Source organism: Homarus americanus, unplaced genomic scaffold (assembly GCF_018991925.1).
Source record: "Homarus americanus isolate GMGI-L3 unplaced genomic scaffold, GMGI_Hamer_2.0 scaffold48406, whole genome shotgun sequence".
Taxonomy (NCBI): domain Eukaryota; kingdom Metazoa; phylum Arthropoda; class Malacostraca; order Decapoda; family Nephropidae; genus Homarus; species Homarus americanus.
In genome coordinates, this window is record NW_024753828.1 from 2,686,145 (window position 1) to 2,702,754 (window position 16,610).

A 16,610-nucleotide genomic window follows, 5' to 3' on the forward strand; every position below is an offset into this window, starting at 1 on the left:
TGCTGTATATCTGCAAATGTATGAGATAAGTCTATACATTATCTTATATACCTACAGATGTACAAGCTATATCGACCAACAAATATAACAATTGTCATGTCTATCAACAACTCAAGGGCTACTTGAAAATAAAAATAATATATGTTTTTGAATTTTTATAGAGAAAATTACTTGTGCTTTAAAATGGAATTTCATCATAGTAACAGGGTGAATTGTTTTGTAGGTGTGTGCTGGTATGGCCTATCTAGAGAAGCAGAAGTTTATTCACCGTGATTTAGCAGCAAGAAACTGTCTTGTTGGGGCCCAAAGTGAGATCAAAGTTGGTGATTTTGGTCTAGCTCGGTAAGTAATAGATATATATATATAGTATATTTAATTATTTTTTTTTTACTCCTGGAGCAAGTCTAAAGAGTAAGTACTACAGGTTGCACTTCAAAAATTTGAAATGCTTGGGACTAGAACCGTTTGGGATAACTGAAATTTTTGGTTAACTGAAGGTCATTATCAATTAATCAATCAGACTATCATCCTCATATTTGTGGGTTGGCGGCCACAGTCCTCCACTCTAAACTTTTTCGGGTTATTTTTATTAATCCTCCAAGATTTTGTATCTCTTGGGATCCAATTTTTTTTATTTTAATTCGTCCAACCGAGTCTCTTCCTCCCTGGCCGTCCCTCCCTCCAACTTTGCCCATTAATATTTCTGTTATCATCCCCTCATTCTAATTATACGATCAAAATATTTTTCTCTACATGTATCCTTAGATGACTTAATTGATTATCTCTGTGATTTATTTATTTTTTTATTATCTTGTTTTGAACTTGGAAGTTTTGTAGCGGATGTATTATATAAACACGCCTCTCTTTTATTTTCTGTTTAGTGATATGTAACACACATTCATGGCACGATGTTCTTCTAAACCATCACTGGTCAAAATATTGTAAATCGGGATCATTATAACATGGGGTTCAATGGGATACAGTCCCAGCCAGTCCAACACCCACATGTATCACTGAAAATAAAATTCCTACACTAATATTAGACATAAAACACAATTAAATGACACTTACCATGTCATTAAGAACAAGCCTGGTTGTCATCACATGTCCTCTTTGATACTAAAGGGACCTTGAAGGTGGAGTGGAGATGTCACTCTGACTCCCACACAGCTTCATTATGTCAAGCATCACCTCCAGAGACACAGTTTTCCTGGGTGACTTGCACTTTCCAGACATTTTCAAAGTTACATTACTCACTTCACAGTCACAAAAACAGAGCAAATGATGATAATACAAAAACAAAAATAGCAGCCAACACTGCTCGCATCATGTTCACAACAACAGAGGCAATACACTTTACAGTCACGAAAAACATAGCAAAAATCATTTCAAAGTCACCAAAATAGAGTACAATGTGAACATTAGTGATGTCCTCTCACTGTAAAGTAAAACAAAAAAAACAAAAACATTGATGGTAAGTACTGTAACAACACAATACAGGCACTACTGATAATCGCTGAGCTACACAGTCACAGCCATACCTATGTGATTACCATGGAACGAAGCTTGGGACTATAGTGCATTGCGTGGGTTGATCACAGCTGACAAGTGCAGTGAAAGATGCATTCCATATTCTGCTTTGGCTGGATGATGACCATTGTTCATGCTTTTTTTTTTTGTTTTTTTTTGTAAATAGGGGGGGTGGTCTTAATACATCTTCATCATTCAAGCGAAATATCATAGATGGGGATATTGTAAATTGGGGGACACCTGTACTGTACCATCTACCAAGTACACCCTGTATTATCACTAGTCTCTAAATTTTCTGGATTTTGGATCAAATTTATATCAAAACCCTTCTCTCTCTAGATCAATGCAATGTCTTTTAAACAGATTACAAAGTTGTATTCTCAGAAACTGAATTCACACTCACAAGGATTGCTGTAGTTGTTAAAGAAATAAACCTGTATCAAGGTCATCAAGCTCATCTGTTCAATCACTTACATTTAGTTTGCTTTCTTGGGAATTTTATTTGCCTCCTCTTTGTAAAACACATTCTTCAAATTACTGCACTGCCAACTATTGAATCTTTCAGACCACCCAAGATTTATCAACTAATATTTATCTTCTTTTTTCTGCTTGAACCTATAAGAATTTGCCAGCTAATGTGTGTCAAGGTATGTTGTTACTTTTTTCAAAACTTTTAATGATGTTACCTTGCTGGCACTGAGGATAGAATCTGTCACAGGGAGTTACAAGTAATTAAGAAAAACAAGAGGAAATACTCCTTACTACTGTAGTATGAGGTACAAAATGAAGACATTATGAACACTGAACAATCATATTTAAATGTTATTAGAAGAAAATGTTAAGTCTTTTTTATTTTGAGGAAAATTATTTTGTAAAAATTTTTTAATGTGCATTAAAAAAATAAAAGTAGAAGTTTACAAGAATAAAGGTATCGCAACAGTGCACGAGCTGTTCAAACAGTCTTGAGACCGGCAAGTGCTCTTTAATACGTATTACAATATGTAAGATTCTGCCTGTAGCATACCGCAACATAAATCACAACATATTCTCTTAATAACACTTTCCTGGATACGTACTTTTGATGAGGAGAAAGATTTAGTAGTTGTGGTAGGTCAGTCAGTGAAGGTGTTATAACAAGTGAGAACAGCCGTGAGAAAAGCAAACTGAGATTTGTGAATTATAAAGTGTACCTTCGAATACAAAGATAGGAAAATGCTCCTTCAACTGTATAAATCTCATATACTATATATCACTATCTGCATTACTGTATACAAACATGGAAACCCTCCCTCCTAAAAGAACTGGCATTCCTAGTAAAGGTGCAACACAGAGCAACTAAGATGATTTTGGAACTGTCATTTCAATTAGCCAAGTAGACCAAGGGCCTTACGACTAACAACTCTTCAGACAAGACAATAGGGCAGACCTCTTAGAGACATTGAAAATTAAGGGAAATATGAACCCGGGATATTTCTTTGTGATGTCGCGCACCACGAACTCAAAAGGACATAACTACAAGCTTGCCAAGATATCGTGCAGAATGAACAAAGGAAATACTTCTTCACACAGAGGCTGGTAGACCTATGGAATGGTCTACCAGCCCAAGCAGTGGAAATGAGTATAGTACAGGACTACAAAATAACCCTTGACAAAACTATCAAGAACAACAGAGGGATCCAACACAGGTCACTGGTCTTCTTCCCTTGGCTTGGCTGCCTCTGGTGGGTGGCCAGAGAAGGTATGAAACTAAACATTTGCTTTAAAGGATATCATTACATATTTAGATATACAGTACGGTATTGTAAATTTTAATCTGATTATGAACTCCTACAGGTATGTTGTGGATGATGAATACACTGGTTCTGGAGGTGCCAAGTTTCCAATCAAATGGGCAGCCCCTGAAGTACTAAATTTCATGAGATTTTCCTCAAAATCTGATGTGTGGGCATTTGGTGTTTTGATGTGGGAGGTGTTTACGTGTGGGAAGATGCCATATGGAAGGATGAAGAATGCCGACGTGGTGGAAAGGGTACAGAATGGACGGGTTCTCGAACAACCAAGATTTTGCCCAGATTATGTATATAGTGTAAGTATTTTTTAAAGTATGAACTACAATTAGTACAGCACAGTATAATTGCTAAAACCATGAAATGGGATATAGTAATAAGTACTACATTATTAAGTAACTCAGAAATATAATTACTGTATATTTCTTATTCAAACAGGATTCACATTTGTGATTTCCAATATATCTGAAATGTCAGAACCCATGTACAGTAAACCCTCATTAGAGAATAAGGTTTGGTTCTCATGGAAATTGTTTTTAACCAAATTATTTTGTATTAAAATTAACTTTTGGTTATTAAAATACAGATGCATCCCTCAGCCCTAGAAATTTTGGCTTGCTGTACTGGTACACTTACTGTACTGGTACACTTACTGTACCCTCAAATAATATACAGTTAACCCTCACTTTACGCGGTTAATGTAACCCGGAGGGTACCGCGGAAAGTGAGAAACGCGTAAAGTGAATAACATAACATATGGGATTAATTGAAATGGAGTCCGGGCCGATCCCCAAACTCCACTTTTTGACGACACACAACTATGTTGTAGTAAAAATATTATCTTAACTTTATGATGGTATGCACACACAATTAATAATTAAGAGAAATATCAATAATATTAGGTTTTTTAACACTTACATTAGTAGAAAAAATGGCTGGGCACACGGGGATGGGCGGTTGGTTCCGAGGCAGAGGGCAGATTATTGGCCCTCACCTGTGTCACTTGTATCAATTGTATCACTATCCACCACAGAGGCTTGCAGGGCCTCTTTGTCAAACTCCCCAAAGGCCATATAAGTCCATATCCTCACCATAATTATCACTATCACTGACTTGGGCCGGCTGTGGTGGGTGGCGGGTGAAGAACTGGTAATGTTTTGATGACTGGGCGACCTTGTGCGCACCATGTTCGCGCAGCTTACACAACATGGCGGATGGCGGGAGGTTTGGATCCAAAAATGGTGCGGCTCGCCAGCCGCTCTCCGCGTAAAGGGGTACACGCACCGCGGAATGTGAGCATCCTGGGTTCCGGCAGGGCACCGCGTAAACGTGGAAACGCGGAATGCGGAACCGCGTAAAGTGAGGGTTAACTGTATATATATTTTTTTAAACTGTAGAGGTGTTTGACACTCATAAGTGATTAGCATATTCACATGTATCCCACATAAACAGTCTACTGTCTATCCATACAAAATTCAAAAACAGGTATTGATGATGCATAAACAAAACACAAATAAACACAGTAAAATAATGAAGTGTCAGCCACTGGGAGATACTATTATGAACTCTCTTAATAAATTCTGGTGAGCTCAAACATGTGGCTTTACCCCTTTAATGGAGCATTTAATAGGGCAGACAACCCCCACAGAGTGAGTTTTCCAAAATACAGTACAGTAAGATCTCATATTTTGTGTTTTTGAATTTCGTGAGCACTACCTAATGTAACCAAGTTTTATATTTGGCGGAAAATATCGTGAATTTCACGAGATTCAGCCAGCTGAATGCTGGCCACCATCTTGAATGACCTCACAGCCCTCACACCAGTTACAGTCATTTCTGCTACAACACGTGTTTTGTCAACGCGAATGATGAATAGGGGAACGCTGTTTGTAAAACACGAACCTTTGCCTACGAATGTTGGCTATAGCGCTATTCCATCCTCAACATTTTAAGCGTGGCTCGGGGTTATGCAATGTTTACATTTCACGTTCGACATCACATGTTCAATTGATTCGTGTCTTTTGTTTGTGCAGTGTTTTTTGAGAGGTACTCTGTAAATTTTTATTTTTTTTTGTTTTGGTGCAAATTTAGCTGTTACCCATAAATACTGTATGAAAAGATTGTTTCGCAGTGAGGACTAATAACGGTTTACACCAGCGCTCTCTGTTTACATCAGATGATCAGTTGAATCGCGCGGTTTCGGTCAATTACTCCATAATTTTTGCTGTTTTCTCCAATTTTGTTGTGTTAGCGATGAATACAGAAAGACAAGGCGAGAAGAATGTTTCCAAGAAGCGTTTTGGTGATCGAATTACCAGTGGTGAACGTAAAGGAGGTTTATAAGAATGCATTTGTTGCGTTGTAGCCCGCGCCATCTTAGCGACCACCCGGGCTGTTATGTGTGCTTTTATGGGTGGTGCTACTGGTGCTGGTGGGGGTGATACAGACCCACCTAAGCAGCCAAATAAGGGAAAGGAGAAGTGGGACTATCATAAGGGAGTTAAGTTTGCCAAGTACTTGATGCAGGATAAGCAGCGTGTGATTAAATTACTTGAGGAAGGCCTAAAAACTAGTTTCCGGAAAGCACAATCAAATCAATAAAAAGGCAGAATTTGTATCATTTGGAGGTTATAAATGGGAAAATCAGAGGTTGATGTAGAGTGGCCAGTCTATATTGTTATTTTTCCCATTAGTTTATGTATTTGCATTTGGATAAATTTTTCCAGTCTATATTACTCGTGAAATACAAGGTCTTACTGTACAGTACTACAATAAAAAGATCAAGTGAAATTCAAAGTGGGAACTTTTTGGAGCTCTTGTCAATTGTTTTACAGTAATTAGATTTTTAGTTCACTAATTTCTTTGCCTTACAATCAAACTTATGGTCTAACTGACAAATCTCTGTTGGAACTCCTTGTTTTCCATGTCAATTTTTATCTAAATTAAAAAACTGACGGGTGAGACAGCTGAGTACATGTAGCATCCACTTCCTGTCCCACTGGATAATTCAATGGTGGTAGAGTGCAGTGTCTGCCACACTGTTTCCGTGTCTAATTTAGATTTAGTCTTCACTGCCTGACAGGTTGTCAGGCCTGTGGGACTCACTTCTACATGGAGCCAGGCTCTTGTTGAATATCTATTCATTCTTTATCAAGGGTGTACAGTACAGTACAAATTTCAGTTCAGTGTAATTGAATTTCCAGAATGTATAATTTTTATTAGTTGCATTTGTTTTTTTGTTTTTTTGCAAAATCTTTTATTTTGCAAAATTCCCGGCATGCTTGCAGGTAATTTTGCAAAAAAAAAAAAAAAATACAAACAGGCGAACCAAAGTTAAACAAACAAAAACAGGACCACTTAACTGTATCAAAATCTACATGAGCCATCCTAACTTAACCTAACCTCTCACTTAACCTAACCAAAAGGTTAGGTTAGTTTAGGTTGTCTGTTTGTAAGTTATTTCGCAAAATTACCGGCATGCATGCCAGGAATTTTGCAAAATAACCAATTTCACAAAAAAAGTAACATATACCGTATATAATAAGAAACACAAGTCATGACTTTGATTTCACTGATGAAAAGCCCTCACCATTCCCTCTTTTTTGCAGGTCATGCAACAGTGCTGGATTCCAACAGCGGAATTGCGGCCCTCATTCAGTGATATTTTAAGGAGTTTTCCAGATGAATGACTTGCATCAAGTGTCTTTCCCCCCCCTCCTTCAGCTCACACCTGACATGATAGGACCTCATGGAAATGAGACAAAACCTAGTAGCTAAAGAAGTGGTTGTTTAGGAATGTTCCTGATTATATTACATTAGTAAAAGAAACACTGATTTTTGCAAATTTTCTTGTGAAAATACTTTGAATTGTCGGTGTCATTAGAGGTAAAAGGTTTTATACAAGTGAAATGTATGTGATAATGGATTGTTACAAGATCTTAAAACCTAGCGTTTTCTGACGTTATTTGGATTTGAGAAAATATTTTTATGCTGTAAATAGTGCCCAAAGTTTCTCAGACACTCATTCAGATCACAAAATTCATCTCCTCAAACTTTTTGATGTGACTGGAGTTTTGTTCTCCTTCATGACAAAACTGCCAGGTTGATTGTGAGTGCATCAGTGACATTTATAAAATATTACACTTTGTTAATATTGTTGTCCTGAAAGAGAAATGTGCTGGTGCTACAGGGAAACTCAGAGGATAGCTACATATTTTCCTGTAGGGTGAAGGTCATAACTATCAGGGAAATCAAGTTTTAAGAAGAGAAGAAACCAAGAGGTGAAATGAGGGATGTACACTTGAGTATGTTTACACAGAGGTAAAGTATATAGAAGAGAATGACACATGAATTACATTATAAGGCAAAAGGTAAGTACAAGAAAAATTATCAAAATGTTGCCCCTATAGTTATTAAAGATAAAAGTCTGAGTAATGTTACTAATAAATAAGAATCACTTAATATACAGTACAGTGCAACTCCTTTTATCTGAACTCAACGGTACCAGTGATGGTTCAGATACCTGGACGTGCCTACAAGAACATGCAATAATTAAAGTTACATCAAAATTCGGTTCGGCGATAGCTTGACCCACTGGGAACGGATAAAAACTTGGGATGATGTGGCTGGTGAGATGGAATGTTGCCATTGTTATATGTAATAAAACTTTAAAAGTTATGAAATAATCATTACAGTACTGTAATGTGGCTTAGAAATAAAGAAAACATTATATCAAACTATAAAATAAGAAAAATGAAGAGCACGAGTGTGTATGTGCGGGAAGTGAATGTACGTATGTGTGGACTCGTCGAGGCAATGGGCTGTAACTGTGTTCCCAACTCACCAGTCGCCATTCACCCGGCCCGTGCTCCCTCCTCCCAATGTGATATCAGCATACTGTACACACACACAACACGTCTCAGAGTCAGCTGGTGGACTGCCTGATTGAATTGTATTGCGTCACTTAGAGGATGGTTTAAGTGTGGAAGGAGCTATTTTTTTTTTTACATAAAATATGTGCTGTTGTATTTTATATGCTGTGTATCAATTTTATTATTTATCATAGCATGGAATTAGGGCCAACACCTTCCACCAACCTAAAAAGCCTGGCATGCTTGCAAACAAAGCAGTTACAACGCCACTGGTGGCAGACACGAGCGAATGACTTCAATTGCATTCAGATTGTTGGACTAAATTAGAATTTTTAACCAAATGGGACCAATGGGGACAAGAGTTTGAATACCTGAGAGATTCAGATAGTTGGAATTTGGATAAAAGGAATTGTACTGTAAATAAAAATTATATTTATCTTGTTCTACATAAATGACTGAGCATGTTTGTGTACTATTTCTTCACATACTGTATATCAAAAAGACAGATCTGTAATATTTTAAAATTTAATATGCCAAGTTATTCATATCAATGCTTCCAAAGTTTTATTACGTTGAGGAAAGGCAGGGCAAATGTTGGACACAGAGTGATGCTGGCACTGTCGGTCATAACTCAGTTTAGAAATGATGGAACCAGTGAGTCAGCACTTGCATTATGTTGTATTTGGGTGGATGCATTTTCCCACCTATGTAAGGTTAACTAGATAACATAAACTTGGATTTCAGCTTCATATCACTCATTTTTATAAATCTCTACCAGACACATCCTCACCAAATCATTTAATTATCCCTCTTACTGTTCATGGCTTCAGAATGACTGAAGTTTGGAAATAACAAGTTTTCTGTACTGTATGATGTTATCTCGTTGATTTTTGTACTTCATATTTGTAAGAGCCAATATGAATCACCAAATATTGCTTGGTTCTCAGTTAAGAACATTGTGTCAATTAGGCAGTAAACTATTACATTCTTAGTGGTGATATATAGTCTCAGCTCGCACAAGCCACCATTAAGTACAGTTGTACAATTTGAGTATATAGAGATCCTCAGTAAAACCAAGCTAATTTATTTGTCCATCCTTTTGCCATGTCTTTGGTCTGAGGTCAAAACAAACTTGGGAAAGTTTGTATGTACTGTATCATAATTTTTATACGTACCATACTCACTCACTGAATACTATTCAATCTTTTTAAAGTATTTTGCATTTTTATATTGGTATTTGTGGTGAAAGTTTAAATGTAAATGACATGCATATATACTGCTTGTCTGGTAATGTGTTTATTTTAAACATTGAAAATCAAAATGACACTTTGTAATATAAGGTGTTCCACCGTCTCCCTGTTAGGTGAAGACTTTGACCCAATGAAATACTCAAGCATTTGGCCACTTTTTTGTCATAATATGCTGAGCCTTCTTGTATTATGCTGTTAGAAGTAACACTGGAAATGAATTGCATTATATAAGTTTTGTTAATACAGTAAATACTGTTTAATTCCCCTAAGGTTGACAATGTGAGGACGTCTAGGTTAGGTCTTCACATAGGCAAGAATTCATCATTCTTTAAGACTTTCATTGGTTTTTTTGGGGGAGGAGACTTTAAAGTATTTTATTTAAATATATAAAATGAATAAGAAAATATTACTGTAAATGTTAATCGTGAATTAAGATTTATTTAATTTATAAGATAAGTAAAATGGTGCAATTATGTTTTGATATACAGTACACTAGCATAAGTCTAATTTGCTAATGAAACTGTCATAGTCTTTTACTTAGCCCTGAGGCCTAGTTAAGTTGCAATATTTAATTTATTTCTGAGTTACTGTACTTAAATTCTGCTGGATATCACCAGAGATGATATAACAAAGATCGGTCAAGTAATGAACATCAAACGTAATTTGTATAATTTCAGTACAGTTGCTCTGCTAATGGATGATCACATACAGGTAAACCTCTATTTACGATATCCCAATATAAGATAATTCGTGTTAATGATGCTGATGTATTAATACCACTTCCCTATTTGCGATGTAAGCAAACTTGCATAAACAATACAGGTATTCGTCATCACGCCAAGTCGACATATGCAACGCCTCACTCACTTCATTTGTCAGCTGAGGCGTCATCTACTCAAATACCAACTCATGGCCATCTGGTGAACTACAGTCCAGGCATTGTTCTTTCTTGGTTACATGTGTATAAGAAATGAAGCTCAATGTTTATCGGTCATCATCGGTGTTTTTTTTATTTTTTTAACACCTTACATTGTACAGATACTCTGTTTTAGTGACTATGAAGTTCTTTCACTCTGATCCCCCACACAGACAATGGGTGTGGTAATCTGACATTGCATCAAAAGGTGAGTAATATGAGACCACTAGTCCTTCCACCCCACCTCCACTGATCCCCTACCACATCTTCAACACAAGAGTTGAAAGATGTAAAAAGTGATTTCAATTATGTATTACATTCAAGAGATTGGGCAGTATACTACTGTAGGCTCAAGACAACAGTAGTAATATACATTATTTTGTTTATTTATAATATATTGTACATGTACAGTGGTGTTTGCTTAGATAAATACACCTCTTGTATCTGTCCATATGAGATGCGTCATTTGGACTCGGGGAAAACACCGGAGAATTCCACTGTGACACTCGCACACAGAGCTCCACTTATGAGGCACCTCACACGCCTGTATCATATAGATTTTCAGCTTTTTATATATATTTATTTAACCAAACTCTTAGATATATTATTCAGGATTATTTTAGTAAAAAATGGCATTTCTAACTAAAATGGAACTGATTTTACAGACATTTTTTATGCTTTTTCATAAAAGAATCAAGTCCCCAACATTATATTGTCAAAATATTTTGTTTGAGGATCTCTTATTGGAAATGTCTCGTAGAAAATTTATTCAGGTTCATTATGGTATCAAATTCATCTCTCTAACCCAATTGGAAGTTTAGAAGAGGTGCTGTGAAGTAATGAGGAAGGAGAGGGTGAAGCGACCATCGGGGGAGAAAAGTGACCGCGGGGACACCCCCAAAAGATTAACATTCCATCCAGTGCTTATCACCCAAACTCCTACCTATTACTCATTCATGATACATTAGTGTTTATTTGTTATTAATTAGTAAAGATACATTACTGTAAGAATCTCTGCTTAATGATACCTGTATCCTTCATATACAATACTATATACAGTATCTCATAGGTACAAAATAATGTAATCAGAAATGCATCATACATATACTGTATGCAATGGTACCAAATTCATTTCTCTAACAGAAATAGAGTAGTTGTGAAAAAAAGTTTATAAACTTTGTTCTGCTAGCCATAAATATATTTGCTACTTAACTTTTGTCCTTCTTCAAATTATCTTCGGGTCATGAGACACACTAATCCCCCACCCTGACACTGGGTGACCTGACGTATGAGACCATCCCACCCCACCTTCACCTGAAATTGATCACATCAGCCCATCACAATATTTCTTACGTTTTTCATAAAATAATCGAGTCCCCCATCATTATTATCGTGTATTCGTGACTGAAGCGAGCAATGTAACTGTGAAAATGTCTGGCAAGCATTTTGCTCACCATCTTTAAGGCCAGGACAAAAGCTACACCTCCAGTCCCCACTCTTCAGACTCCCCAAAGTCTGTGTGGGACTCAGGTTGATGTCTCCACTCCACCTTGAAGAGGACATGTGATGATGACTAGACTTCTTAATGATGTGGCGAGTGTTGTTTGTGTTGTAGTGTTAGTAGTATTCTAGTTTTTTTTTTTTGTGGTACCTACTGGTGTCTGGCTAGGAACCTATCACATTGAACCCCATGTTACAATGAACCTGATTTACAATATTCTGACCTGCGTTGGGGTTTTCAGGACCCCAACCCCATCGCAAATAGAGGTTTACCTGTATTACACTTATCATTTAATTTTTGTTTTGTTTGGAAATTGATTTGTGCTAGCAAGATTTACTACCTGAAAATCCCAGCAAAATATTTCAGAAAATAAACTGAAGATGACGTTTTAAAAGCTTACAATTTACCACCCTTTAAGGAGTTTTGTTATTGACCTTACAGCAACCCATTTAAGATTGAGGTTCTGGTTGGTTTCATAAATTCACACTTGCTGACCTTATCTGATATGTAACCATCTACCGATATATAAATTATCATGTATTATACCACACATTTTATGTAGACCAAGAAATTAATAAATGCAAGATAACATACAGTACATTCTCTATATTCCAGTCTATAGAACTATTAAAATATATTTAAGATTGTTGTGAGGGGAATGTAACAGTAATATGTTATTTGATTAGTTTTTATAAATGAATCCTAGTAGCTCTTTATATCTGGTTACCATATTTGTATTGCTACATTTAAAATCACATTCTTCCACACACCTGTGCAGTACAGTATATGTTTTCAGCTGTAGACCTTTACTGATCATAAGATATTTATATGTTGCCAGGATACAGTATAATTCTGTCTGAGAAAAATAAGTGCTTGATGAGGTGTACTGTACTTGTATGGTTTAATATCCGCATATTGTAAAATAGCTATAGCCCATGTAACAGTAAGAGCAGCTATATGCTGAAACTACACAATACTGTAAACACTTTCTTTTTCAGAATAAGTATAGTTTAATCCCTTGTGTACAGGTTCCCCTCTGATCTGAATAAACTCCTCTGGCGTTAGCCAAATAAAATACAGGTATTAAAAGTGTTGTCCCCGTAGTGAATGGGTTAACAGCTCATGCTGATAAAATTACTTTGACTAATATTTCTTAATACTCAAAAAGGTATCATAATATACCTGGTTATCAGTGATGCAGCAGGCTTTTTTCCAAGCATTTCAACAATGCAACACAAATATATTGGTATCAAAGTAAAGTACCCCATGTAATACAGTATTAGACAGATACATGAGCACAAATGTGGACTACTCCATTTGGTGTGTGACGGTAAAAGTGTGCTTTGGTTGTCATTGAGGGTTAAAAAGAGAATAAAAAATAAATTGGCATTTTGTGGCTCATATTTGCCTTATCTTCAGAAAAAAAGCAAAATCTCTTATTCTCACACACACAAAATAGTTTACAGTACAAAATTGACTGGCCATTATAGAACACATCATCTTATTTGCAAAAATGGCATAAGGTACTGGTAACAGCATAAGTAACATTACCAGGGGAAGTGAAGTCTGACTGATCTTTAGATCTTCAGTGAAGCCCATTAATTTTTGTTAAGTTACATGGAAACAGTTTTTTACTTTGTCATCTTGTTATTCATCCAAATGTAGGTTATGCATGTATGTAATGTCACCTAGACTTTTTCTTTTGTATAGGGGCATTTTATAAGGTTAAAATCAGTGGCTTAGTCTAATATGATGGTGTTTTTATATACTGTATACATTAATAGTTCAGTTCAGTTGGTCATGGATGCCTTCTTTTTAGTGGTTTATGAGGTTGTTGGAGGGGAGAAGTCCCTTTCTGTCTGTCTTCCAGTGTTGTTTTTCATTGGCATCTCGTACACAGCTTCCCTGTACTGCTACATATTACCAAGCCAAGCAGTTTTTTAATCTTCGCTGCTTTCCATTTAAAAGCCTTAATTAAAATCCTAGTTTTCAAGGTCTTCTTGTAAATTTTTCCTTAAATACAGGGTGGGGTTTTTTATACTCAAGAACCCTAAATAATTCCAATACTCTAGGCTAAGAACTATATCGGTTAAGAACCTAGAATTTTGCAGGAAGATGTAACATGACCTGAGAATTATCAGGTATCACACGATAGAAAATGGTGCAACTACTGAATCTATGAGTACAGTAAAATGGTTCCATTGACCATACAAAATATGTACCATTATTTAATGTTCATTTATTTTATTAGTTTGATCTGCATGTATATGATCAGATGCAAAAAGCCCTACTGAAGAAAAAGAAAAAGAAATACCTTAAATTTAAGTAAAGTGTATCAAAATGATTTTTTATGAGCTAGAAACCTCACATACATTTACAGTGCTCATGAAATTGCGGTGCTGGATGAGACCAGTGTTTCCATACAACTCACACAGAAAAGCCTCGTCTGTAGAAAATCTCCAGTATTCCCTCTGCCAAGTACAGCACAGGCACTAATAAAGCAACACAATACAAAGTGTTAAATACTCTCCACACAAACATTTTGTGAATTATTTAATGATGAGGTGAGGAAATGGGTGCAATAATCACCGAGTTTATTGCATTAACCTTTAAGTACTGTAATTAGTACAACATTCTTTTCTTTTGTGAGCAATAGAACCAGTACTTACTTTAATACTGTACACAAACCCCATTTTTAGGATAGGATGATATAAATATTTATATAACATTTATGTATCAGTCATGTACTTATGAAAACAAGTGGGTTCAAGAATGGGTTCAGCACATTATGATACTGAAGTGACATGTCTTTCTGCAGTTTTTATAAAGCATTGTCCTTTTTGAGTCAGCATTTATTGTGGCATTAACCGCCACCAGTCTGCCGTGGTTGTAGTATCAACAGTCTCAGTGATACCATAGTTTATACTGTAATAATTACCTGTGGCTCCTAGAGTTATATTGAACATGTGATGGCAATATTTTCAATTTAATTTTTGGCTTTTTTTGTGCACACAGGAATTTGGCCCAAATTATTTGTAATGATTTAGTACTGTATTTAAAAAGCTGTCTAATCACAAAATAGTAAACCAAAAAATATATGTAATCAGTATTATTGATCACTATCATCTTTAATACAATTTATATTCACCTTGATTATATCAGAAGCCTTATTTAAGGGTAATAATTGTAAAAGGCTGTCTTTCATTATGTGAACAGTATTGCTTTTATAAATAAGTAAATTAGTTTGAGGCAGAATAAGTGACTCTTTTATGTCAAGGTGAAAATGAGTTCTGTTAATTAGATTCAAAATTTCTCTGTAACCAACCTCTGTACCTAATGCAGGGGCGGATTCAGGACTTCAGGTTAGAGGGAGTGCAACTATTTAATGTCAGTTGCTGATGGCTCAATGCAATGAATTAGGTCAAGGGATATTGAGCTTCTTTGGACCCCATAAGCCATACGTGCAAATTGAACCAATAAAACAAAACTTCCAATAGGAGGGATTAAACTTCAATAAGAAATTAAGGGAGGGGATGCACCCTCCATGCCCCTCTCCCAACATAAATCCGCCACTGTAATGCAATCATTCCAATTTGGTTAGCTTTATTTTTATGGCACACTGGTGCCATGTAGCTGATAGCTCTATATGCAGTATTTGCACAAGTTATGATGGCTGTCATCATACTGTAATTAACAATATTATGGACATTGGTAAGTTTACTGTCATCATGCATACCATCAGTGAATACTCTACGTATATGTAGATTCATAAATTTTGTTTGAAAATAAGATTTTTTTTTCTTCAAAATCTCATACATTGTACACTATATTTTGTGTAAAAAAAATTCTCCAGATTGTATTTTGCACAAAACTGCCAGTCCCATGAAATAGCTCAAGCTTCCCCCATTTCTCACTGCTGGTATAACTGGAGTGAATGTTAAGCAATGTTATCATTAGAAGTCATTTAATTTATGTTTACTGCTTAGAATCATAAAAATGAATTGCAAAGTACTTATTTCATTCCCAGACGACTTTACTGTTGTCTGGTGAGCTTGGCATTCCAGGTTTGAATAATCAATGGATGATCTTCAGCCGTGGTGTACTTAGTGAAAATGTGTGACCTAATGCATAAGGGTGGTAAATGCCAAAAAAGTATTTTTTTATACATAGAATTAGGATATTATGGTGATATCAATATTCAGTGGATATGTTTAAGTGATTTTTGTAAAAATGTACAGTATATAAATTTTAAATATTGCATTATCTTTTGGCTGTCACTATCAAAATTAACATAATCATCAATAAAAGAGTATATACACAGAGATGATGTATATGATTAACCATTCAAGAAATGTTAGGAAAATAATGGTAAATTTTTACTTGAGTAGCGAAGGAACACTTGTACTACTGTATAACCAGTGGTCCCTCGGTTAACGAGCACAATTTGTTCCAGATGGTTGCTCGTTAACCGAAACCTTTGATTCAATGGGTTTTTGGTTAATTGGTTCCAACTCGCCAAAAATTACATACAAACTAAAAAATGCAGTAAAGTACACTTACTTTGAGGTGTGCATGTAGAAGGCTCCTGGTTGATGATGATGATGATGGGAATTAGAATGGGGGTGGAGGAGAAGGGAGAAGAGAAGGCATTGGGGTGGAAGAGAAGTCACCCCATGCTGCCATTTCACCCATAAAATTTTAGCTCTCTTGGTGTAATTCAAGATTATTTTCTTTAAATCAATACTGCACTGCATT

General features: G+C 35.9%; 1 protein-coding gene across 1 annotated transcript in view; it reads left to right on the forward strand.

The window, feature by feature from the left end:
* The window catches only part of LOC121855490 (tyrosine-protein kinase Btk29A-like), a 28,532-nt gene extending 12,355 nt beyond the window's left edge, over positions 1-16,177 (forward strand). The window contains exons 9-11 of the mRNA XM_042350465.1: positions 224-342; positions 3,364-3,616; positions 6,926-16,177. Of these exons, the coding sequence (XP_042206399.1) occupies positions 224-342; positions 3,364-3,616; positions 6,926-7,006 (453 nt within the window). The 3' untranslated portion in view covers positions 7,007-16,177. The remainder of the gene's footprint in view (positions 1-223; positions 343-3,363; positions 3,617-6,925) is intronic.
* Positions 16,178-16,610: the final 433 nt, after the last annotated feature.